At 34.2% G+C, this 17099-nt stretch overlaps 2 protein-coding genes across 2 annotated transcripts; one reads left to right on the plus strand and one right to left on the minus strand.

Moving 5' to 3' along the window:
• Nucleotides 1-3357: 3357 nt before the first annotated feature.
• Nucleotides 3358-4078, minus strand: GLRG_08018 (ctr copper transporter; the record flags this gene model as incomplete). The annotated part of the gene is made up of 3 exons (XM_008098703.1): nt 3358-3854; nt 3920-3950; nt 4037-4078. 3 exons carry the CDS (start codon nt 4076-4078, stop codon nt 3358-3360), a joined length of 570 nt encoding a protein of 189 aa, XP_008096894.1.
• Nucleotides 4079-5290: 1212 nt separating this feature from the next.
• Nucleotides 5291-7273, plus strand: GLRG_08019 (ferric reductase like transmembrane component; the record flags this gene model as incomplete). Its single annotated transcript, XM_008098704.1, has 1 exon — nt 5291-7273. One exon carries the CDS (start codon nt 5291-5293, stop codon nt 7271-7273), a length of 1983 nt encoding a protein of 660 aa, XP_008096895.1.
• Nucleotides 7274-17099: the final 9826 nt, after the last annotated feature.

A 17099-nucleotide genomic window follows, 5' to 3' on the forward strand; every position in this document is an offset into this window, starting at 1 on the left:
TAAAGTCTACTACTACTACTAGATAAATATAAAGGCGCTTAGTTACTTTAAATTTACTTTATATAATAATAAATATAACTTTAACTATAAGATTATTATTAATATTATCTACCTTAATAGTAACTACCTAGTCTTATATATAGTTAATACTATAATATCCTTCTAAGCAGCCTGTTTACTTAAAAACGTTACTATAAAGTATATATAGGAGGCACTTTAGATATACTAAATTAATATCTACTTTAGCCTACCTAACTAGATTATTACTAATACTAGCCTAAACTTTTATGCTAGTAAATTTAAGTAGTTAGTAAGGTTACTTTATATTAATATTAAAGAAATACTAATTAAAGCCTATAATAGTATTAGTAAGGTTAAAAGATATTATATACCCCTCTAATATGTATATAATATCCTCTATAGTAAGGGCTATACACCTAAGGTTACCCTTTAGCTAGCTATTAAAGTAATTAATAATACAGCTAGCCTAAATAGCCTAGTACTTATACTACTAGTCTTTAGCGCCTACCTATAAATCTCTAACTTATTACTACTTTTACTAACTTTACTTAAAAGAGCTAAAGTAGTAAGAAAAGTAATAGAAGCTATTTACTAGATCTATATAAAAAAGTAAGTTAATAAGGTAGTAACTATATATAATAGCCTAGATACTACTATAATAGTAGCTTTTCTACTTTAATCTATAGTCTATATCTAGTATAAGAAAAAGGGCTAATAAGGCCCTTTTTACCTTATTACTAGTAATAAGACTACTTATACTATTAACCTCTCTTAAGGCTTATAAACTTTTTATTTAACTATTATTAAACTATACCTTAAAAATACTTATAATAAGTAATAATAGCTACTCTTTAAGATAGGTAGGTAGAGTAATAAGAAAAATAATAATAATAGTATAGCAGCCTTATTACTTACTAACGTCCTTATGCCTATTAAAGAAATATATAATAGTATTACTATTACTATATACCTATAGCTAAAGCAAAAAGCTAGCTACTTATAGAGGTATATTAATTTCTTTAATAAAACTAGCTTTACTATTAGGCCTACTGCCTTCTTTACTACTATAAGTATAGTATACGTCTTAATAAAGGAAGAAGCTAACTAACTATTATTAATTAAGCTATAAAAAAAGGGTATTATTACTACCCTAGGGAAACCTTTTAAGTAAGTAACTACTACTAAGATTAAAAGGCTTATTACTTATAAGGTATTTTACTTTATTTAATATAATAAGAATAAGTATACTAAGATATAAATATTTAAATTATAGATTATTAATAAGGTAAAAAGCTAAAATAAAAAACTATATAAAAAATCCTACCTTATTATCTAAGGATATACTAATAATAGTAAAAAAGTAATTCTTACTTAGTTACTTATAATCTAATAAGCTAGCTAGCGCCTTATTTTTACTTTTACTTTATCCCTTATTTATAATAATAATAATTTCTTACTTTAGTTATATAATATTACTTAGGTATATATATAGTTAACTACCTTATTAAATTATATAATTCTTATATGCCTTTTATTATAGATATAAGACCTTTATTTAAAAAGTACTATTATATAAGTAGTAAAGCTGTTATATAGTATTATAAAGGTAGACACTTACTAGTAGGTAATATATAGTTACTACTATAAAAAAAAGCTTTAGATAAAGACTTTAACCTTTAATTTATACCTACTAATTACTAATATAGAGAGCCTAGACTTTAGGATTATTAGTATATAGACTAATAATACTATTACCCTTTTAGATAAATCCTTCTCTACCTATAAGGCTAATAAGCTTACTAAGGCTATATTTACTACTAAGAAGAAGTAAATCCTTACTATTAATAACCTACTTACCTTTAATAGTAGCGTAGTATCTCTAACTACTAAAGAGAAGATCTTTCTCTAATAAAAAGGCTAAAGTAAAAGACTTTAACTTATTAATAAAGAATCTCTATAAGCACTTAAGTAGTATGTTAAATAATAAGCCTATAGTATATATATTATATTAGTCTACTAGCCTAAAGCATATTTTAACTACTTTATTATAGTATAATACTAATTACCTAATATAAATAAGATTAAGGCACTTAACTATTATATTATATAGTAAATAAATAACCTTAACTATAGTCTATTATTTTACTTACTTAACTTTAAATTTATAAAGCTTTTTATTTTTATAAATAGATTATTTATAAATAATAAGGACTTTACTTTATAGCTAGGATTTATTATTATTCTTACTAATAAGGCACCTATAAGTACTACTATAAGTAATAGATTTACTATAACTAGTAATATTATTTACTTTAGCTTAATAAAGTATAAGTAAGTTACTTAAAGTATACTAGCCTCTAAGATCTATAGTATAGTTACTAGCACTAACGTTACTTATATACTTAGTATAACTATTATAATAATTACTAACTACCTTAAGCTACTATATATACTAATAATCCTTTATACTAACTTATACTTACTTTATAAGTGCCTTATTAAGCTTAAGACTATAAAAAAGAAAAGGCTTATAATTAATATTATAGCCTTTTAGTAGTTATATAAGTAATATAAGGTCTATAAGGTATAATAAATATAAGGTAATAATAATCCTACTAATAGATTTACTAAATTATTACCTAATAAGGCGCTAGAATAACTAGTTAGAAATAAGATAGTTTAGATTAGTATAGAGGGATAGGTTTCTTAAGCTATATAACAGATTATATAGACAAAAAGTATTAAATACTTTTAGGCTTTTAATTTTTATTACGTTTTTAAGCTTTTTAGCTACTAGGCAGTATCTAGGCTATTTATAGTAATTTTCCTTTACTTTAGAAAGTTACTAGTGTTAGGATATTTAACTGTTTAATAGTAAAGCTAATCTATAGTTATGTGATTTACTATCACGTGACTTACCCTAGCAGCTCACTTACACCACCACAAATATCTGTAGTAATAACTTCTTCTTTTTTTTCCTATTATCTATCTTAACAAGCAACTAGTAGTCAATCAAACTATTACTGCTTTACGATCGCAATCCCTGTGATACCAACAGATCTATTTGACAGAAGTAAGTTAAGTGGAATTATATTAAAATAACTGGATTGAGTTGCTTTCTCTTAGTATTAGGTGCCTTATTGTAGAGGAGGGTAAGGTATAGAAGTGAAGTCCGCCCTAGGCGTGAAGGCAGTCGAAGGGCCCCCAGTATTAATTCTCCCCATCGCAGTCTGTGGGCAGGACCAGAAAAAGCGAAAAAATAAGGAAGGGAGGGAAGAAGCCGCCAAATTTGTAACGGCCCCTTCACAGTCGGTGGGGTGAGTGTCGACTTGACGTTCAGCTACAACATACGGTTGTCTCGTCAATACCCTTTGACCCTTCACCTTCACCAACGCCTGTCCCACCAATCTGAATCCTGACGACAAACCAATCACACAAAAATTTGCCCAGACCAGCCCCAATGATGATTGAGATGATAACATAACCGTTGAAGTACATGGCAAGCAGCATGATAATGTATGCCACGCCAAATGCGACGGCGTGGATGATGGCTCGGGCCAATTGCTGGAGCGGCGACGCTCGGAACGTGAGAGCCTGGGGAGGCGAGGCACATGCGGACGGTTCTGTGGCACAGAGTCTTTTGCCCTTTTCGGAAGACTGGAAATCTGCCGAGAGATTGGCAACTTGGCGCTGTACCTGTCGCAAGATAATGCCATCATACTCTTTGCCGAGTCGTCGTAGGCATTCGTGGGCCACGACGAGAAGGACAACGCCAATGCACGATGCAGCCATCATGCCGTGGTTCTTGATTTGCCATGATTCAGCAAGGAAGCCTGTTGTCGCTCACATCAGTCCGGGTTTGCTGGATGAGGATGGGGTCTGCGGTTGGCGATCTTACACGCATCGACGGTGTTCCAATTCCATAGCATCTAAGATGACTCGAAGGTCAGTAAACTGAACATTGAAGGCTAAGAGAAAAGAAAGAGAATAAAACGGAGGGGGGTTATTTACGTACTGAGACCTTGCATGCTGGGCTTTCTGCCGAGCTGTGATCCATGGTAGGCAGACGGTATCTTCTTTATGGCCGTGTGGGCAGTCTACGCCAGTTGTCGATTGAGAGCAGAGGCAATGTGTTTAGTGATAATGAAATGGATGAGTGGATGATTTTAATCAAGGCCGCTACTTTGGGCGCGTGGTATCAACCAACCGTACATACACCACAGGAGCTGTCGGGATTTGCCAAAGCAGTGCCCGTAGTATATCCTGATATCTCCAGCCACCGAACGTACTTCGGCATGTCTACCGGATTGAGCTATCGGATAGAGCCCGGCTCCTAAGGTGGCGACGGTGGCGCTACCCAGCAAGTAATGAAAACCCCTGCAACTCACTAGGTTGTCTCCAAGCCCTACTCTTGCAAGTCGGGCCTTAGCCAATAGAAACTTGCTCACAAGAGCCCACATTTGGCGCGACAACAAGCCAGAACGCACAATCACTGCTTGGCAGTCCGGCAGCAATCTTCATTGAATCTACGATAAGTGTGCTGCGTGATTGCTCGGCAAGAGGGGGTTTTTTACAAATCCGATGGTCTTGAGGAACCCACTCCGGTCTGGGCACGTTCGTGGTTCTGTTGTTGATTCCCGATAAACTTACCTAGTACGGAGTATATGCTGGCCGGTAACGCAGCGTCGCATCCATAAGATCCCACGTGTGTTTTTAATCACAGTCCGGCCTGATCCCTCCCCCATTAACCCCACTCATGCAAGTTAAGGGTACAGTACATTTTGAGCGCCATTCCCTGGCATGTGGTCCATCACATTGTTTCATAAAGTATATAATATCACCCTCCTCCGAAGGTGTGTTTCCCCGGTGCCACCTCGTTCAGGCTCTTCTATGCGCAGTAGGTTCTGACACCAAGCAGCAGTGTAGTCGTCCGTCCCAAAGAAAGACTCTGTACGTCGCAAGTCACCACGTTGTCTCTCCAAGCCCGGGGCCTTTTTTTATTACAACGCCTCTTGTTGCGTGGGCTCTTTCCAGAGACCTCGTCCTATCGCCTCTCGATCATTCATACAGTAATCGAGTACGGACATACAAGTAGACCGCTTGTCGATTCCCAGTCTTCCGCGTCCCCCGCGAAAAGTACATCGATGATAACAGTGCCAAGCACCGCCTGAAGATTACTCGTCGACATTTTCCCTCGACCTCGGCCACGTCAACGTTCTACCAGAGTCGCAAGTAATCTATCGGCCAGTCTTGCCGTTGAAATAACACCATGGACCTACGCTGGAGCCAGCTGGCAGCTCGTCATAGTCAAAACATGAGTGAGGCGGCCTCATCACGATCTCACTGGGGCTATATGGACGAACCTGTTCCCTGCGCAGGCGACAAGCCCACTTGCGAGTACCTCGATCTCGTTTACAATTCCCACGACCAAAGCGTACTATACGTCGGTATTTTATGGGTCTTGATTGGCGCCATCTTCCTGGCATGGGCCGTTGGAAGACAAGCGTTCTCACCCCCGTCGGATGCCAATATCATCTCTACCGCTCTTCTCGAGGGAGACTCGGACGCCCGAACGACGGACAGGGGCTTCTTCTATCGCCTGCGCCATGCAGCGACGTCTTTTACAAACAGATATCTACTTCGGGACTGCATCCGCCCAATCTTCGGCCAGACCACCCGCCTCCAGGTTCTGATTTTAGCTGTCCTGGCCGCCTATCTCCTGGTCTTTTCTTTCGTCGGCATGATTTATCGGACCTGGTTCACGCCGGTGAAAAACATGCCAGGTGTCTATCGAACGAGGACTACTCTTGGTCCCTGGTCTGACCGTGTCGGGCTTTTCGCCTACGCCCTTACGCCTTTATCAGTCCTTTTTGCCTCTAGGGAATCTGTCTTATCTCTTCTTACTGGTGTCCCCTATCAGAATTTCAACTTTCTTCACCGGTGGGTTGGATACATAATCGTTGCTCAGTCGACCCTTCATACTATCGGATGGCTGATTATTGAGCTCCATCTCTACCAACCTCAACCTCAGGTTTGGTTAGACCTAATGTCTAACCTCTATATACTATGGGGCTGGGCAGCTATCTGTCTTCTTTTGGCTCTTTATATTCTCAGTTTGCCCCCTGTTATCCGTCTCACTGGGTACGAATTTTTCCGAAAGTCGCATTATGTACTCGCCATGGTATATATAGGCGCCTGTATCGGCCACTGGAAGGAACTAGAGGCTTTCATGATCCCCTCCCTTGTTATTTGGTTCTTGGACCGTATAGTCCGCGGTATAAGGACTGCTCTGATACACTACAACTTCATAGAAGGCAATTCGCGGATGGGCTTCTCTGCTGCCCAGGCTGCTACGACCATTTTCCCGGACCCCGAGAACGGCGACGTCGTTCGCCTCGACTTCTTCCATCCACATGATCCGTGGGAAATCGGCCAACACTTCTATTTGTGCTTCACGGAAAGCAGTATCTGGCAATCACATCCATTCACCCCGCTTAACATTCCTGTCTCTGATAGCGGCCGCACGAAGCACTCGTATATCTTTCGCGCCAAGGGTGGAGAGACCAAAAAGATCATAGACATTGCCCGCCGCAAGATTGACAGCCATGAGTCTGCTGTTGTCCCCACGACAGAAAATAACAACGCCGCGCCTACCGTCTCTGTCGTTTTGACCGGCCCTTACGGCGATCCGATCCTCCGCAACATCACCTCCGACGTCAACGTCTTGTGCGTCGCCGGTGGGACCGGCGTAACCTACGTGCTCCCGGCGATCATGAGCTTCAAGAAAGGTTTCGTGGGCCGCGCCAAAACATCTCGGAAGCTCGAGCTCGTGTGGATTGTTCGGCATCTGAGGGATGCTCAGTGGATCAGATCGGAACTCGATGTTTTGGCGGCCGAGGAAGGCCCTGAGGTGGTCGTGCGAATTCTGGCGACGCGCGACGCAGGTGGCAGTAGTTCCTCGCGCGAACCGTCCGAATCCGACTCTCCGTCTCACAGCGCGGAGACCACCGCTGAAAAGGAGTGTCAGGCGGTTGCGCAGCCGATAGGCGGGCATCCCGACGTGGGCACAATTGTACGGCAATTCGTCGACGAGACCATATCCGGACGGACGGCCGTTTTTGCTAGTGGGCCGGGCGGCTTGATGTCCAAAATTCGCACGGCTGTTGCAGACTGCAACGAGGCGGGCAGGGTGTGGAATGGACAGGAGAGATATGACGTGTCGCTTATATACGATGAACGCATGGAGCGATGAAGTTTGGTGTCCTACTATATATCATAGCTATAGATGACTTTGTAGATACAGCCTAATACATATGGGATTAAAACTGTAGAATTGTGACATCCCGTCAACCGCGAGAAGGCTCCATCTCTACCAGAAATGTGGAGTAGTAATCGCTAGGGGCCTAACTATTATTTCTACTTATGAAGTTAGGGAAAAGAGGGCTTCGCTAAAATTAAGTTAAGACAAGGGAGAAAGTAAAAGTCAACATATATATACAGAAAGACTTATAGGGCGAAATCGAGAAGCTTGGAGGATTACTCGAAAAGATTATAGCTAGTTGTTCCTGAACTGATCCAGAAGCCACCTATACTTTCTCCCACGCTTGTTTAGATGCCGCGATTTGCCTCTCGGTGTGCTCCACATATCTTTCCATCTCGGATTCCATGACAATTAAAAGTTCAGGCCTATCTCCACCTAGATAGAGTTTATAAAGTTCTGCCTAGTATATAGCGTCAACATAGTCAGCATTATAGGCAGCGTAGTTAAACCAGCACTGCTTGTTAGTCCAAGATTCAAGCATCACAGTAGACAGTGGCTTCTGTCCTTCCTTAGCTTCTTGTCCCCCTTGCTCTACCTTCTTCATAACAGCCAGAAACCGCTCTAAATAAGACTAATAGGTTTTTAAAACCTAAGGGAAAAAGTCTCTTTTAAGACACTAGCCTAGAAGTACTCTATGTAACCACAATAGCGGATCTTATGCAAACTGAGCTGGCATAGAGTTAGTGAATTCGAGATCGAAAATGCCCATAATGCGGCCGGTATTTGGATTAAGGACCATATTTTGCGGATCGAGATCCAGGTTGAAGGGGAGGAAAGGGCCTCTGTCATCCATACGGTCGCAGAACAGAGGAATAAGCTGTTTAAAGCCTATACAGGCTTTGAACCTCAGTCAGGAGATTTCGGCAGCCTGCTTCAGAACGTCCTGTTTGTAATTGTGCGGCACGTTTAGATTGCGCAGTCCCTAGAGCTAGTTATGCTGCTAATCCACTACAAAGTTAAAGTAGTCGCTAGATCGCTGCAATAGCTTAGTAGGCCATTTATTAGTCTGGTATCTGTAAACACCTAACAGGAGCTGGTGTATGTCTATAGTAAAGGGGCGTTATGTGACTTCCTACTGACTTAAGAGTCTATGCTTAGTAATAGACCTAATCTTTTTAAAATACAAGCGGTTAAGTTAGAAGTAGAACCCAGCCAGTTGTTTGTAGACAGTCAAGAGCATAATATTAGCAGCTGTGTCCTTACCTAGTGCTAATAGGCTTGCTAGGAATTTGCAGAGGTTATCTCCTTTAATAAAGTCTATTAGAACAAAAGGTAGATTAAGTGTTAGGTTGTTGGAAGTTTGTAAGCTAGAATTGTGTACTTATAGAATAGGTATAGTGGTATTTGCTTTTAGGTATTCTATTTATATAACTTCATTTACTAACTTCTCTGTGGCAAGAGCTAGAGGTGTATGTCCTAGCTTAGGAAATCAAAGCGCTGTATTGTTTCTAGTAGGGAATTGAAACTAGAACACCATGTTATAGGACCCTTTAGCCCTTTTAACGAACTTTGCTAGACCGCAGTTCAACTTTTTAGTAACAAAAACTTCTAGCTTACTGATAACACTGTTATTAATAGCTAGCAATTACTAATACTTGTATTGCTTGCTGCCTTTACTATAAAGCAAACTGTTATACGTAATAGTTAGTGAGGATGTTAGAAATTGCTGTCCTATAGTAAAATATAAGGTAGAGGAATAATAGTGTTAAGGGATAGGGAGATAAGGAGAGGGCGAGATAGAAGGAAAGTAGAGGGGATTACCCGCTCGTCTGCGACATAACGTAAACTATTTTAGTTACTTGATTTACTTAGCAAAGCGTCTATAAACTCTATACTAAAAAATAAAACTTGTGTAGAGCTAATGTTTAAGCTTAATTTGATCTTAGACTACGGATATGCCGATATAGGTATGAAAAGAAGACCGTATTTATAATATTTATAGTGATAACACATAAGATAAGACCAGAGCTCAGGTTGTGCACTAGTACGGCCACAGGAAGCCCTATAGAAAACTGAAGGGGTCCCATATGTCAGCTTAGGTAGGGATTGTTAAGCTAAATTATTATGACTGGTCAAAGCAGCTCTTGAGAACAGTGACATGACAGAACATGAGCCAAGCCGGACTTCAATCTCTTGATAAGGTATAGTCTAATAGTGCCTTTAGTATAGTTAACTAAAGTACTATATAAAGTAATCTAGACTTAGTAAGTTTGATCAGGCGCAGAAAAATGCAGTTCTTTGTTAGGCGCCCAGAGACAGGGTAGGGCTGTATGTAGATAGACTATTACCTAAAGGATATATAAAAAGGGGATTTACAGGAACTCTAGGATAAGGGAAAGTGTTGGTTTCACTAGGGTGGTGATACGGTTAACTATATGTATTAATAGGTAATAATAAATAATAGGGGTAAATACTAGTTCTAAATTATACGTAAAAAAGGAAAACTATTATAGGATTACGTGGCGAATTTACTACGTAATATCCCTATAGATCTAGTAGATCTACAGCAAATTAGCTGTAGTTATTCTAGCCGATTAGCGTTAATCTATACTGCTAATATCTAGGTAATAGTTAATATTATAACACTAGTAACCTTCTAAAGTGCTATAAATTATCCTATTTTCTAGTTATCTATAAAGGGCCTAAAAATATAATAAAAACAAAAGGCTAAAAAGTATTTAATACTTTTTATATATATAACCTATTATATATATAAAACCTATCTATTTATCTATATCTCTAATTAACTACTGTTAATTAACTGCTCTAGCGCTTTATTAGGTAATACCTTTATAAATCTATCTACTAGGTTATTTTCCCTTTATATCTATTAGATTTTATAAATCTTATATTACTTATATAACTAGTAAAGCGCTATAATATTAATTATAAGTTACTTCTCCTTAGTAGTGCTAAGCTTTATAAGGCACTTATAGAGGGAGTATAAGTTAGTATAAAGGATTATTAGGATTTATAGTAACTTAAGGTAGTTAGTAATTATTATAAGTATAGTGTTAATTATATAGGTAACGTTAGCGCTAGTAACTATACTATAGACTTTAGAGGCTAGCACACTATATATAACTTTTTTATACTTTATTAAGCTAAAGTAAATAATATTACTAGTAAGTATAAATTTCTTATTATTAGTAGTAAGTTATATAATATTACTTTTATTAGTAAGTATAATAATAAAGCTAAGTTATAAGGTAAAATTATAGTTATTTATAAATAAGCTATTAATAAAAATAAAAAGCTTTATAGTTATAAGGTTAATTAGCTAAAAGAGTAGGCTGTAGTTAAAGTAACTTATTTACTACTTAATTTAGTAGTTAAGAGCCTTAATCTCCTCCTTTATAGGCTTTTAGTGTTATATAGTAACTAAATAGTTAAAGTAAGCCTTAGGTTAGTATATTAATATAATATATACCTTATAGGCCTTTTACTAGATAAAATCTTACTTAGTAGTAAGTAAATTTATATTAATAAGCTAAAGCTTTTTGCCTTAATCTTTTTAGTAAAAATTTATTTTACTATTATAGCTAAGGGAAAGCACGCTACTATTAAAGGTAATAAAATTATTAATAGTTAATAGTTACTTAGGCTTTATAGTAAAAGTTACTTTCTTAAGCTTTTTCTTCTTATAAGTAAAAGATTTATTATTTATAAGGCTAATTATATTATCTATTTATATACTAATAAGGCTAAAATCCTTATTATTAGCTAATAAAATAAGTAAGTAGGAGTTAAAGGTTAATAAATTTATCTAGAGATTTTTTTTATAATAGTAGTTATATATAGCCTACTAGTAGGTGCCTACCTTAGTAATACTATAAAGCAGCTTTATTACCTTTATAATAGAGTTACTAAGGTAAAGGTAGTAAATTTATATAAAAAGTCTTATAAGAATAATATAGTTAAGTAGTGTTATAGATTAGGTATACGCCTAGGTAATATTATATAACTAGAGGTAAAATCTATATTATAAAAGTAATAAGGTAAAAGTAAAGATTAGTTACTAGGCTATTTATTAGATTATAAGTAACTATATAAGAATTATTTTCTTACTATTATTAGTATAACTTTAGATAACTAACTATAATTTTTTATATAGTTACTTATTTTTCTTTTTAACCTTACGTACTATATATAACTTAAAGATCTATATATTACTATACGTTTTCTTATTATAAGTAATAATATAAAATATACTATAGTTAATAAGGGCTTTTACCTCTACCTTATTAGATTCTTTAAAGGGCTTACTAGGTTTAGTAATAATACCTTTTTTTTATAGTTTAATAGTAAGTATATAGTTAGCTTCCTTCTTTATAGTAAGGTATATATTAAAGACGTTAATAGTAAGGTGTATTTTATAAAAAAAGGTAGTAATTAGGTTCTTTTATAGGTAGCTATAGCCTTACTATAAGGGCAGCTTATTATTAATAATAATAGTATTACGTATTTCCTTTATAAATTTACTAGTTATTATAGGTTTTTCTTCTTATACTTATATAAGATTATTACCCCCTTTAGCTACTATTAGTAGTAGTACTAATTAAGCTTCTTCTTTTACTATATAATATAGCTTTACTATAGTAATATAAAGGTTATATAGGCTATAAAGTAATTTAATAGTATAAGTAGTACTATTATTAGTAAGTAAGTAAAATAGGCCTTACTAGCTATTTTTCTTATGCTATATATAGATAAGTAATTAAAGGGGTAGTACTATAGTATTTATTATATTTAGGCTATTATATATTACTAGCATATTACGTACTTATCTCTTTATATAGATTTACTACACTACGTTTATAGCCTTTTTTACTACTTTAGCGTGCTACGTAGTAGAAGGGGTAGGTAGTAAATTATCTATAATATAGGGGTATACCCTAAAAATAAGTAGAGTTAGTATAAGGCTATTAGGGCTAGTAGTATTATTAATAGCTTTAATAGCTAATTAAAGGGTAACTTTAGGCTTATAATTACTATCTATATAGATAATCTTATACGTATAGTAAAGGCAGTATAGTATTACTTAACCTTACTAATAGATTAATAGGCCTTAATAAGCACTTTATTAACCTTAATAAATAATATATAGGTAGTATATTTAAATTTAGCTATATAAAAATTTAGGCTAGTGTTAGTAGTAATCTAATTAGGCAGCCTAAGATATATATTAATCTAGTATATTTATAGTGCCTCTTATATATACTTTATAGTAACTAAATATAAGAATCTTACTATATTAAACGTAATAACTAAGTTAACTATATAAAGTATAGGCTTATTACTATCTATATATATTATATTAATAAAGATTTTATAGTTAAATTTATAGTTATTATATAGTATAAATTTAAAGCAGCTAGGCGCCTTTACGTTAAGTTAGTAGTAATAGTAGTACTTATTAATCTCTTTAAGTGTAGTAAGGGAAGTAGATTTACTTACTTATTTAAGTAACTTATAAAGGTAATTTACTAATAGGTAGCTAAATCTATAGTAAATCTAGCGTAATTTACTATTAGTTAAGTGTTACTTTATAATAGCGCTCTTAGGTAGCTCTAAAAGCATTTATATATAGCCTTATTTTTAGGTAATAGGTATAATAATCTTATCTTTAATAAGCTAGTTAGTAAGGTTATTAAATTTTACACTATAGTAATCTATATCTTATAAGTAAAAGAGAAATAGCGTATTACTTATTATTATATAGAAAACAAGCTTACTAATTAGTATAGGTATATAGATTACCTTAAGGGATTTATAGTAATTCCTACTACTAAAGTAAATTATTACTTTACTAGTGTAGGTAGTATTTAGTAGGATCTCCTTACTAAGGTGTTTTTTAAAGGTAAAGTACTACTACTAGCTAGCTGTAGATATCTTAGCTACGCCTATATTAGGCATAATGCCTTAAAAGGTAGACATAAAGTAGTAGTTATTAAATATAAAAATATTACTACTTTTTATAGTTACGTTAGGTAATTCTTCTTTATATAGATTTTTATAGGTAATAGTATAAAATATTACTTAGTTATATAACTTCTTATAGGTTAATAGGCTATTAATTAACTACTTACTAAAGTATATAGTTATAGTAAAAAACGTAGTAGATTTATAGTTTTTACTATTTAATAAGTAAATCTTACTATCTTTACTTACTTCTTTAAGATAACTTAGCTTATTACCTTTATAATTAATAAGAAAGTAACTAAAAGTAGTCTATAAAGCCTACGTAAAGTAGGTGCTTTTATACTATATAAAAAAGGCTTATTATTCCTCCTTTATATACTTAGTTAACTAATAGCCTAATTTACTATAGATAAAGCACTTTTTAGATAGATTACTATTAGGTAGTGCTTTACTACTAGCTAACTATAGAGGGCCTTATAAATAGCCTTACTATCTCTAGGGGTCTACCTTATAGTTACACTAGCTATTATACTTATAGTTAACTTAGTATTAGTTATTACTATAATTATTATTAGTAAAGTATTATAACTATAGCTTATAGTAAAGAAGTAAATTTACTATACTACTACGTAATTATATATAAAGGCTACTAAAGGTAGTAAGTAGATTAAGGATAGTAATAAAGTATTTAGGTATACTATAGTAGTAAGTAAGTAATTACTTATAATAATCTTTATTATATAAAGTACTATTATAAGTAGTTACCTATACTAACTAGGTAATTTATATAATAAGTGCCTTAAGTACTTTAAGCTTATTTTTACTAGCGTTTTCTTTAGTAATTAAATTAAAGGAGGTATAGTAAAGCTTAGCTAGGTATAAAAAGTATACTTTATTACCTTTAAAGTGTTATTTAAGCTTTACTATTATTATATTAAAATTATTAAAATAACTAAGTAATAAGGTAGTATAATACTTATATAGCTCCCCTTTAAGTATTACTATTACTACTACGTTATAGTAGTTTTATAGTATACCTATATAGATATAAAGGTTATAAAAAAATAGTAACTTTAAGTTAATAGTTTTATATAGGCTACTGCTATATATTAAACCTAGATTATTTATATAGAACTTTATTAAGTCTATTAATTACCTTAGCGTTAGGCTGTTTTACCTGCTTACTATTATAGCTGTTATAGCAGGCGTTACTAATAGTAAAAAACATAGTTAGACTTAGGCTTTATAGATTTCTACTGTTATCTAGGGTTTCTATAGTAATAAGGCTAGAGGAGGTATAAATAATAGATTGTTATAAGAGATTACCTAGGTAATTAGTAGTAATTTATAGGCTATAGCTTATTTAGCTACTTTTACTATAGTAATAGCCTTAATAAGTAACACTACTATACTAGTAATCTCTTTATAGAAATTATTATCTACTAAGCGCTCTCTAAATCCTCTAACTTTTTATATAGTAGTCTTAATTATCTCTTTATCTTAGATAATAGTTTTATTATTTTAAATAGCTTAGTAAAGACGTATTATAATTATAAAGTTTTTTACTTAATTAATTTACACTTTATAGCTTATAAGGCACTTATATAGCCTCTTAAGTATTTTATATAGTAGGAGGGTAAAATCCTTAGTTTACTAATCTTTAAAGTTAACTTATACTTTAGCTTAAAGGATACTATATAAATAGTTATTTACCTTATACTTAGTAATATAATACGCTACTATAGTAGTAAGGCTGTTATATTACTAGGCCTTAGTAAGATCTTTTAGTATATTTATAATATAATCTCTTTTCTAAAGATTAGAAATAATATGCTTTTTAAAGTTACTTAGTATAAGGTATAGGTTACTTATTATAGCTACTAGCCTTATAGCGTTATATAGTATTATATACTTATTATAAATTATTATAAGTTACTTAGTTAATTTACTTTCTTATATATTACTTATTATCTCTTTACGCTTACTTATCTTAGTTACTTACTTATAATTACCCTCTATTAGCCTAACTACCTCTTAGTTACAGGCGTTTCCTTTAACTATTATTAAAGGTGTAAAAGTATGGGTGGTGTGCCACGCCTGTCAATAGACCATTCTAGCATTGCCAAAAGATTAATTAGTTCAGGCACTAAGTGCCTGAAATGCACCACACATGGCCTTATAAAGGGTAACCAGGCTAACCCCTTACAATTGCCCCCCTTCTAATGCGACGCGTCCTGAGTCGCTTCAGGCCCACGTGCACTAGCGCCGGTACCTATGCGCTGGAGCATAAGGTCATGTTAACCCTGAAGGCCCTAGGCGCCTGGCACCTGGCGACAGCTGGGGGACCTCCGGCTGGCGCTAGGCTTGCCTATCGCACATCAGTCCCTCTAAGCCTAACGTAAGCTGCCCCTTATTTATGCCTAGCCAACTAATCCACTGATTGATGACCTTCCAGCCCCTTAAGGCCTACACTAAAGAGAGCGCGTAACAGTCAGGATTTGAACCTAGCCCCTGTCTAGCCAGAAGACCCACTTAGTGCCTAAACAATTATAAAGGTATAGGTGGTGTGCCACGCCTGTCAATAGACCATTCTAGCATTACCAAAAGATCAATTAGTTTAGGCACTAAGTGCCTGAAATGCACTACACATGGCCTTATAAAGGGTAACCAGGCTAACCCCTTACAAAAGGGCGTATACGTCTGTTAGAGGATTTACTACTAGTAGTATAGGTAATTATAAAGACTTAAGGTTAAATAAAAACTTAAAAAAGGGAAGGCTTATAGTAAGCTTATAGGTAATAAAGGCTATTATATAAGTAATATAAAATAATTTAGAGAAAAATAAGAAAAAAATATATAAAAAAAAGAAAGTTAGTAAGCTTTATAGGCTTATAATAAAAAGAAGGTAAAAGGTAAATAATTACTAATTAATAGTAAGTTAGTATATAAAGTAAGGTGTTTTTTATAGTTAGATAGGGGACTTCTTATATAGTAATAAAGTTAATTTACTTATATAAATAACGTAAATTTACACTACTCTTACTATATTAAGGGGATATAACTACTAGGTAACGTAAATTAACCTATAATAGGTGTATAGCATAATCTTACTATAAGGGTATTTATAGATAGGATTCTTAGTAACTAATTAAGGCTACTATAAATAATTAATAGAAAAATTACCTCTTCTTATGTCACCTTACTAATTTATAGTAGCTTATAGTAGTAGTTACTATAAAGTTAACTACTAATTAGTATTAGTTTTACTAGGGTGGTAATATAGTTAACTATACGTATTAATAGGTAAGTAATAAATAATAAGGGTAAATACTAGTTCTGAATTATACGTAAAGAAGGAAAACTATTATAGGATTACGTAGCGAATTCACTGCGTAATATCCCTGTGGATCTAGTAGATCTATAGCGAATTAGCTGTAGTTATTCCGGCCAATTAGCGTTAATCCATACCGCTGATATCCAGGCGATGGTTAACATCGTAACAGAAAGGGTAGATGGGAATAAATAGTATTACTAACCCTTAAAAACACTTATTGTTTCCTCCCTTACTTAGTTCCCTCTAATATTCTTCTTAATGTTCATTTACAGTATGCCTGGAGATGTTTCGTCTTCATTAGCCATACACACATCTACTGATCTGTAAACACAAGGTTTTAGGCAATGACGACATCCCTACAAAGCCACTGACATAAGATCTTAGCCCCCGCTGTGACCACTGGTCCTAAATATCTGAATGAAGGGACCCCTTCCCCTAAACTTGGAGATTAGACTTTACAACGGACTTTCCTTCTGCAGCTGGTAACAGCTCAACTGCATA

The sequence above is a fragment of the Colletotrichum graminicola genome, assembly GCF_000149035.1.
Source record: "Colletotrichum graminicola M1.001 genomic scaffold supercont1.35, whole genome shotgun sequence".
In the NCBI taxonomy this organism is placed as follows: Eukaryota; Fungi; Ascomycota; class Sordariomycetes; order Glomerellales; family Glomerellaceae; genus Colletotrichum; species Colletotrichum graminicola.